Source organism: Ruditapes philippinarum, unplaced genomic scaffold, assembly GCF_026571515.1.
Source record: "Ruditapes philippinarum isolate M1 unplaced genomic scaffold, ASM2657151v2 ctg12_1_1_1_1, whole genome shotgun sequence".
Lineage (NCBI taxonomy): Eukaryota > Metazoa > Mollusca > Bivalvia > Venerida > Veneridae > Ruditapes > Ruditapes philippinarum.
Window position 1 is genome coordinate 424434 of NW_026861084.1, and position 10525 is coordinate 434958.

A 10525-nucleotide genomic window follows, 5' to 3' on the forward strand; every position below is an offset into this window, starting at 1 on the left:
AAAATTTACATGTATGTTTGACAGATATTTGTTTACATGTTTCTTAGTAACCGTAAAGGGCGACAACTTTGACAAGTGAGTAGGTCTAAACGCCGTAATTTACTACGGACTCGGTAAAGAATAGTTAAGTCCTATAAAAAGAATTGTATAATAATTTACATACCTGACTAATGAATTTAAAAAGATCATGTAGAATGAATATTTGAAGTTATTTTAATTTTATTACTGATTTCAGGTAACCCAAAAGCTCTTATTTCAACTATCTGGTTGAATAACACAATGCATCTAGGCTTGCGAGGAAGACAGGAACATGTTACCATGTTATGGGGTGACCTTGAGTTGCGAAAGACGAATGGCACAGATGGGCGGCAATATCTTGAATTTACAGAGAGGGCAACCAAGACCAGGAAAGGTCTAAATGATGAGCCAAGAATGTTTAAACCTAAACTATGGGAAGAAAAAGGTAAGCCATATCTAGTAATTATTTTTTTTTATAAAGGCAAACTTATTATAGATATATTTTCAAAAAAGTTTTAATTTTAGATAAGAGTAAGTTTTCTTATACCAATTATAACAAACGTGACATATATTTGATAAAATTATTAATTTAGAAACTAACTGTGTTGAAAAATGTAAATAAATGAAATCAAACTGAAATAATAATGTTGTTTTTTACAGATGATCCTCATTGTCCCGTGAAAATGTACCTGCTTTATAAGGAAAACAGACCAACAGTTGACCCAGAGAGTAGGTTCTACTTGCAAGTTAATAGATACTGGCAAACAAAGGGCAATTGGTTTAACACTTGTCCTATGGGAAAAGATTCCCTCGGTACAATTGCCAAAGCTCTAAGTGAAAGTGCCGATTTCAGTGGAAAACACACAAACCATTCTGGAAGAAAGACATTCATTTCCAATCTTTTAGATAAAGGTGTCCCTCCAAGAGAGGTTGCTCAAATTTCTGGTCATAAAAATTTGCAGTCACTTAACCATTACCATTCCCTAAGCATTGAACGCCAACAGGAACTGTCGGAGATATTACATGCACCGCAAAAGAAAGACACACCTGGGACAAGTGAAACAAACTTCAGAACTGATGAAATAGACGACAGTGAACTAGTTAACTAGTTTCCCAGGAAGTTGAAAAAACACTTCAAAGTATTGAAGTATATGAAGAAGTTCAAGCAACACCAAGGTTGAATGTAGGCGTTTCTCAGAGTCCAGGCAGCACTTTTACCATGGCTCACTTTAGGAATCAACCACAGTCCATGTTCAGTGGTTGTACTTTCAATCAGCCTGTCAATATCATTTTTAAGCTAATCTTTCAAATGAACAATTTACTGATATGAGATCAGTTTTTTTTTGTATCCACAGATATAGTGTTTAAGGTTGAGTAATTTGTCAGCGCATCCATTGACAAAAAAAGAAACATTATTTACATTTGCAATATTTCTTTTTCCCGAGATTTTGTTGGCAGATATACAAATAAATGCGTAAATGAAATAAAAGGTGTAAATGAAATAAAGTTTAAATTTTATTTGAGTCGTTTTATTATTTTTTACTATTTAATGAACTATACTTATCATATTTTACAAGAATTTAAATGCTAGACACGTATTTTATCTTGTCATCTATTTTTGCCTTCATGGGCAAGTTATTTGCTTACAAGAAAGATATGACCGCATATATAAAAGTTTCTAGCCTTGTAAAATATAGCGGACAATATATATATATTTAGTGAACGAAATTCCGATTTCAAGGACAATACATATATATTAAGTGAACGAAATTCCGATTTCAAGTTTAATAAAAAAAAAAATATATATATATAATAACATAGGTATTAAAGACGTTAATACTTGGTTGCTGCTCGCCATTATGCGATAATGGCCCTCGAGTCCATAATGTCCTTCGGGCCTTCGGCCCTCAGGCCATTATGGACATCTTCGGGCCATTATCGCATGTTGGCGAGCAGCAACCAAGTATTAACCTCTAATTAAAATCATGTTGTAACATATCAACCGTATTATAATTATAAATGTACTTTTAGAAATATTTATTAATACTTGTTGCTACAAAAGTCGTTTTTGTTGCTGTTTATCAGAAGGTGTTTTTCTTATATGTAAATGTGTTGCAAGAATCGTTTTTGTTTGACCAAGGTGAATATGTAAATACGCATAGACAAAAAACATAGACCCATACTTGCTCAATTTAAAGTGTGACTCCAGAATGAAGATAAATAAGATTACATGTTTAATAGATGATAATATATAAACATAAATTTCTCAGAATTGAATGATTTACAGCTTATGAATCTTATTAATTTTCATTTTCTTTTGTTACTCATCATATGAATTTAAAAAACATTCCCCTTTCTTTCTAACACATGACTAAAGCACAAACACTCAAACAAGCTTATCAGAAACTCGGTATTTATGTGACCATTTAACATCACAGCAAGGTACTGTGATTTTAAACCTAAAACAATACATTTTGTAATAAAAGGGGTTACAGAAACACTGTCTTTGCTAACAACTCTCTACGGTTGTCCGACTGGCCGCGCATATACCTGTTGGTTTTTTTTTTTTGAAATTATAAAAAACGAGGTAATATTTTGCAAATGTATTAGTAAGAAAAAAAAAGATTTTTGAACTTAACAAACATTTTAATTATTCTACCTGAAAACAGAGTTGGGTTCGACGCCGCCGGAATATTACGTTAAACGGACCATTGCTCCATTTGATACAGCAAGATTTGTAATTTATCATTTTTATTACAGGAATATAGCTTAATAGTACTTATTAATTGTGTGTTTATTAAGAAAATCTAGCATATACATACATTGTAAATTGTTTTGTCTGTAGTAGACGACGAAGGTTTAATGTCGATTAATATCATCAGGTCTTGTAATTCAAAACCTAAAACCTATAAATCAAAATATGCGCAAAATAATTGATTTCAATATTTGAATTTAACTTTATAATTTTAACCTATTCATTTCCCCATCTAAAGTGTTGACCAGATGCTGACAAGATGTAAAAACATTTTTTAAATATTATTTTTCATATTCGATAAACTTTACCTAGTGAGATTATATAATACAGATATTCAACTGCATGTTATATTTTAAAACCTTGATGAATTTAGTGATGAGAATTATTGTCATGTATTATTCAACAAAAGCAAAAAGTCAAAGATCATATTTTCATAATTTGATATAGTAATATTATTTGCTTATTTATATGTTTACAAAATCTCATGAAACATGTTAAACATATTAACCATTCAGTTGTTTCATTTTTGATCTCACCCTAACGATAAATTTATTTGTCTATTTGTGGTTTGTGAGAAGCAGAAGTAAAAGAAATTTACATAACTAGCTGTAAACTATTTCTACAACTACATTATATTCTGAATTGCATAGTTTAAAAATAGCGAGGCATTAAAAGCCTTGTTACTAGACCAACGCCTAAAACAATAAAAAAACTTAAGATTTAGCATCGAACGTACTGAATTTGTATTTCCGTAATCTTTAGTTAAAATTCATTTCTAAATTAAACCATTTTGACACAATCTAAACATTTAGGTTTGCGAACAATAAAAAGGCTTCAATATAGCATATAGTTTATATTATTGCCCGCTTTCAACTGATTTCCAAGTCTGTTTAATACTCTAGAGACGTATTATCATTTTGTAGTTAAGCAAATGATAAAAGGAAGATTTTATCTTGTTTTTTTTTACTGAAATTTAAACACAAATGCCATAAATAATGTTATATTTAGCAATTATTCCGTACGTAACAAGGATGCTGCCGTAATTTTCCCTTTATCCGAATATTATTTAAGTGTGAAGCACTCCGAGCTTGCACATTTAATTTATTTTTGTTTTGTTATATGGTTGACCTTTAACGGAAAATTTTTAATCAATAGAAAACAAATTTTTGGTGAAGCTCTGCATTTTTACCCTGTTCGGCAGAAATTTGTAAGTAAGAACATTTTGAACAGCTGTAAACATAGAAGCATTTGAAAGGATACATTATCAATCTGTTCCTGGGTTCTGTGACAGGTGTTAGGATTTTCCGTAGTCGGTGAATATTCTGTGCCAGTTTTTGAAGGGATATGAGTTTGAGGTTAGACAATTCCTTTACAACCTCGGACCGTGATAAATTTTGTCAAATACATGAAAAAAATTCGCGGTTTGTTGGCTTTAAATCTAGTTAATATTAACACAGGTAATTCCTATACCCTAACAGCACTGCACTGAAAATAAAATATTTATTGGTCTGTTGAAACTTTTAAATGTCAATAGAACACTAAAAAGTATCATAAAATTGATAATCTTGTGTAATAAAAATTTTATTTCTAGATTTTAATGTGAAATCGTAATAAAAAACAGTCTGCTAAATATCAACACAATTGACGGTTTTAATTCTTCATCGACCATAAATTACTTCCACAGCGATAAATTACAATCTAAGAGATGTAGAACACAAATAATGTGATTTCAGAGATTTCTTAGTAGCTTGTTTTGTGTAAGTGATATCTAGTTAAACTAGCAGCAAGCTGGCTATCTGTAGGCAACAGTGATAAAATTTTACTGTTATACCTATCTGTTTAACAACATGATGTAGAGGACTAATTGTCCCCCGCCTTTTCGAAGAAATAGGCTCCGTCCGTCTGTCTGTCCGTCCTTCACACTTTCGTGTCCGGTCCATAACTTTGTCATTTATCATAGGAATTTGAAATACCTTGGCACAAATGTTTGTTATAATAAGACGATGTGTCATGCGCAACAACCAGACCCCTACCTCCAGGGTCAAAGTCGCACTTGCTCATTCAAGGTCAATGTTGTCCATTTGAGGGTATATGTCGTGTCCGGTCCATAACTTTCTTATCTATTAAGGGATTTTGTAAATACTTGCCACAATTATTTACAATAATCAGATAATGTGCCATGCGCAAAAACTTGTCACCTACGTCCAAGGTCAAGGTCACACTTGGAGGTCAAAGATTAACATAGTCTGTTAAAGGGTATATTTTGTGTCCGGTCCATAACTTTTTCATAGATCAAATGATTTTAAAAATACTGGGCACAAATAGTCACTATAAGTAGAGGATGTGTCATGCGCAACACCTGCATCCCTTCATCCAAGGTCAAGGTCACATTTACAGGTCAAAAATTAATATAGGCTGTTATAGGGTATATTTTGTGTCCGATCTAGAACTTATTCATAGTTCAATAGATTTTGAAATAACTTGGCAAAAATATTCACAATAATAAGACGATATGTCAAGTAGAAGACCTGCACATCTTCCTCCAAGGTCAATGTCACACTTAGAGGTCAAAGATTTACATAGTCTGTTATAGGGTATATTTTGTGTCTAGTCCATAACTTTTTCATAGATCAAGCGATTTAAAAATACATTGCACAAATAATCACAGTAATAAGACAATATGTCAGGCGCAAAACATGGGTCCCTACATCCAAGGTCACACTTAGAGGTCAACGATTAACATAGTCTGTTATAGGGTATATTTTGTGTCTGATCTATAACTTCTTCATAGTTCAAGGGATTTTGAAAATACTTGGTACAAATAGTTACAATAATAAGATGACATGTCTTGCACAACACCTGCATACCTACCTCCAAGGTCAAGGACACTTAGAGGTCAAAGCTTGATATGATAGATTTTTAAATTCTATGTATCATTTTATTTCTTTAATAAACATATTGTTGCATTTGCAGATCTAGCATTGATCATAATTTTTGAATTTTTGAAAGTCCTGAGATCCATACCTCAATATTTTGAAATAGCACAATTTTATGCTTCATATAAAGACTTCCCCGAGGCGGGGGACTTTGGTAATTTTGTTACAAATTCTTGTGTTTTTCATAAAATGACTAAACTACCAACATAACAACATGCACTTTTGAATTTCTAAAATTGTTCATAAATTTGTTTGAAACGGCTATGGCTGTACTTACTCGTAACTCTCAGAAAAAAAGTTTACCAATTACTCTCTCTCTCTCTCTAATGCTCAAAAGATGTTTATGCCGTTACTTGAACATCATGTCTGACTGGAGCCCAACGATAAGGTCATACAAAACAAGTATCATCATCTGTCAAGGTATGGTATGGTAAGGTATGTACTATTGATAAATCAAAGCCTGATGTTGGAACAAAATGACTTTTACAAATACTTGGATAATTTTTATATAAATCATATAAAAGGGCTAGCATTCTTAATCTATTTTAGAGAAGAGCCTAACACAAAGACACAGAGACAGACAATTATCATGATATTACACAGTTGGCCTAAACACCAATTTTAATACTATGTTTTGATCTGAAGTAAAGCTGAAGTCACACAGTGTAAACTCATTTTATTAGGCATTTATTCAAGAACTAAAAATTGCACACTTTTGTCCATCAATTAGACACTGTTTAGCAATACTTTTTACTTCCGAACGTTTCTTTCTTTCATGTTGTATTTCCACTATATAAATTAAGTGAAAATACCAAATACTTCTTATCTATTAATATATTATTTTTATATTTGTATTTATACCAAAGACAAAGTTTCTTGCCTCTTGCCGATAACAAGAAAAAATATCAAAATATTTCATATATTTTATTTCCCTGTAAAAACATTTATTGTTCCACATAACTGGTATACAATGAGTTTGTGATTATATCTTTATTTGTGAGTTAATTTACTTTCATAGTGAATTGATCCATAATGGAAAATATGCCATACCCGAAATAAGTATGTCGATAGTATTAAGTATCATACGTGACAACAAACTACAAAATAATTATATATGAATGTTATTGGTAAGTGTGGTATACATACTGAGGCGTCCTTGCAGAGTTACTAAGCTCGAAGACTTCAAGCAACCTGCCCCCTCATCGCTTATGGTTTGAATTCCGCAAAGGATTTTGGAATTTTACATGGTTATAGGCTATCCACCTAGCTTACGTAACGTCGGTGGTTCTACTCAATTCACTTTAAACATAAATAACTTTCGAAAGCGAAAAGTTTTATTTTTTAACCCGTATCTAAAAAATTAATTGCGTAGTAAACAGATATTATTTGAGAGTAAGAGTATATTGTCTGTAAATGTTGCTTTGTATAGGGTTCGTGGTTTTATAATACTAACTCAAAAATGTATGTGCTTCTTTCTTTTTCCATTCTACAAGATTATTCCTTTGAGGGCTCGTTTAGGCAGCAGAGCGTAAATAAGAATGACTATTATTATGTATTTAGACACTTTATTTGTTTATACAGGCAGCTGTTTTGCAATGAAAACATAATACGCGTCTTTAATCTATCACCAGTTAAACAAATACAACAAAAGATGCTTTTATGGTAAATCTTAACCTAAACAAGTTGAGAAATAAAAAAGTATGTTCGTTATTTGTATTCATTTTTGAAATAATTCCAGGTATGTTTACTGACATTTGATTCAAATTAACAAGTGTATATTCTATATCAGCCATCAGTAACGTCTGAATTCATCATAAAACAGTGTTCTTGTTGGTTCGTTCACCTTTGACCTCAACGTTTTGTCTTGAAATGAGAACACTAGACATACAATATTTTATCATTATTGACATAGATATATATCTAAATTACAATAGGTAACTGATAGGAACTTAAGTGATTAATCTTAATTGAATATGTATTTATTTTGGAAACCAGTCAATGCAGTTTACTAGATTTTCGTGTAAAGAAAGAATAGCATATGCTCGCACTTTTCAATAAATTCTTAGTTATACTAATATACAAAATTCATCGACCTTTTTTTCAAAACAGAAGAGCAATATTTCAAATGTATATATATGAATACTTTCATTAGAACTAACCAAAATACAAAGGCATGCTTACATCTCATATTTTATACGAATTTAAAGTTTGCACGTACGTCATTTTATTGATGATGCTGCGTTTGAACGTCATAGTCATTCTTTCACACATTGAATAATAAACAATATGAAATTATGAAACAAAATTTCGTTATCCTAATTCTTGTAACATAGCAGAGGACAAGCAGTATGATTCTTTGAGAAGTATTTGGAATAAGTTCGAATGAACGTTTATAATATTTATCATTTTAAACACATATTGCTTCACTCATCCAAGTTATGTTATTGCTTAATTCAATAGTTTATTTTGACATGACTGCAACTATTCCAGGTTAACGTGATCCCGGTTTACGTGCAATCATGCATCTCTGCAGTAACGTTTAGATCTAAACTGCTTGTTTGTCTTTTCCTTTCCGACAACGATTGTTTCATAGCCAACCGTGCTGGTTTATCAATTAAATTTCAATTCCTCAATGTTTAATAAGTGACTTACAATTTGTTATCAAGACAATTCAGAGATTTTTTAATGCCGCTGTTAATAAAACAATAAATTTCAGTGCTGCAAGAATTACTGCATATCTTGCATATATTTGTATGAACGTGTGAATTATTTCAAATAACTTATGTAACATCTGCGAGCATTATATACAATTAACCTTGAACTTCTAAACAATTGTTTTTAGTCAAGATCCTATACGAAGGACACGCCTTTTTCTTAGGAGACAGTTTGTGTCTGCAAGCGGTTGCCTTATATTATGCCTTAATCGAGTAGGTTCGAGCTTTACTCGGGTCCAACCTTATTTCCTAATATGACAAAACTTTGTTCAAGTAGCAGGCTGACGAGAAAATAAATAATGTACTAGTAAGTTGTCTGAACTTGCTTGAAAAATCAATCTAAAATAATCATATTTGACATAAACGTTTTCATCTACAGAGTAAAATTATACATTTCTCGGTCGCATTCAAAATGTTGGCTAATTCTTTCCTCATTCCTTCAACCCTCCATACATCCATTGAAAAGAAATTGAATACGAAATTTATGTTTTAATATGGATGTTTTTTCTGGTATAAGTAACTCACACATTATCATTTTTAAATGTTAAAGTCTCCAAAACGACAACAATTGAGAAGGATGTATTCAATTATTATGGAATATACTCAACGGTCACTTATCTACTCAGGATTAAATCTAAACATCAAGTTCAGCTGTTGAACAAAGAAAAGCTTAGGTCTGAAATTCCAAGGCTAAGAAGTTTATTATGAAACTTAGTACCACAATCGAACTATTTCCTATACTCTCATTCGTAACTTATAAAATGTCATAGATGAAAATAAACAATTCTGATTTCGTGAAATTTATTTGCTTGTATAGCTGACACAAAAAAAAATTGAAACCTTATTAAATTTGATAGGAAATGAGAAATGATAGTGAGATATTGTGCACAGAAAAACGTTGAAATGTTAACGTATTTTTGATGATTTTCTCTGACAAACAAAAGGAATGATGTTTACTAGTTCTTTGGTTGATAAATAAAATAACTATGACAATACTGAAAAAAGAATGTGTGTACTGTTAAAAATTATGTTTTAATTATTCTTTTTATTTTTAATACATTCAAAAGTTTGCAAAACAGTGTCCGTGTTGATTTTCATCTGACAAAACAAGTGTTTCCGCGATAACACATGAACACATCAACCGTCATATTCACGATAAGACAAGAAAAACGCTAGATAAGGTAGCGGTTTATACAGTGGTAACAAAAAAAGCGAAAGATTTGTTCTATTAATTAAAAAAATATATTTTTGTAAACTTATTTCAGTTTACTCCTTGATGAACGATGTAATGTAGCAGTCAGGAAGTGAAATGTACATAAACATATCTGCGGATGGTTCTAAATTCAAAATTGCACCATTTTCGGGTTTAAATGATGCATTATGTTTAAGCCGGTGCGTGTTATAGGGGGCGTGGAAGGTAACTTGCACTTTCCAGTACCGTCCATGAACATGCTAAATGCACATTTTTGAAACTCAAGTATTATCTCTTTATTTATACAAGTATAATAGTTTTATTGCAAAAACTAAGTTAACACTGTCGCGGTGGCCTTGATTTTTGATCTTCTGAATTGAAAATCAAATGGGGTCATTTTTTGTTCATGTTCCACCACAACAAGAAAAAGGACTTGAGGAAAAACGTTTCTTAGTTTTTCGTCGGGCAAGCTTTTAGCGATTTAACCTACCAACCTCAAAGTCAAGAGGGATCATCTACTTGCAATGGGCATTATGCATACTAAGAAACATAAACCACGGCTTTATTCCGGTTCAAGTAATTGATCAATCTAGAAAATCATGTTAGGTACGAAAGCTCGGAATGACCCCATCGCGTTTATAAGTGTAGGAATGATAACAGTGTAATTTCGAAACATATTTACAAACGTATCGAAAATATACTGTCGTTTTGTAGGACTTGTTTTACTCATTGCTGTCTAACAATGTGATTGTATTGTTTTGTATTTAAGCTTTCATTATGCAATATCTATGCGTTCTTTCAACAAAAGTCATCATTATTTTCTGCTGCTTTTTTGTTGTTATTTCGTGGGGAATATTTTTACTTATTTTATGAAGATTAATTTTAAGACAGAAACTCATAAATCTTTGCT

At 31.5% G+C, this 10525-nt stretch overlaps 1 protein-coding gene across 1 annotated transcript; it reads left to right on the forward strand.

The window, feature by feature from the left end:
* Positions 1-203: 203 nt before the first annotated feature.
* Positions 204-1496, forward strand: LOC132714474 (uncharacterized). Its single transcript, XM_060697371.1, has 2 exons — positions 204-463; positions 679-1496. Exons 1-2 carry the CDS (start codon positions 280-282, stop codon positions 1125-1127), a joined length of 633 nt encoding a protein of 210 aa, XP_060553354.1. The 5' UTR covers positions 204-279; the 3' UTR covers positions 1128-1496.
* Positions 1497-10525: the final 9029 nt, after the last annotated feature.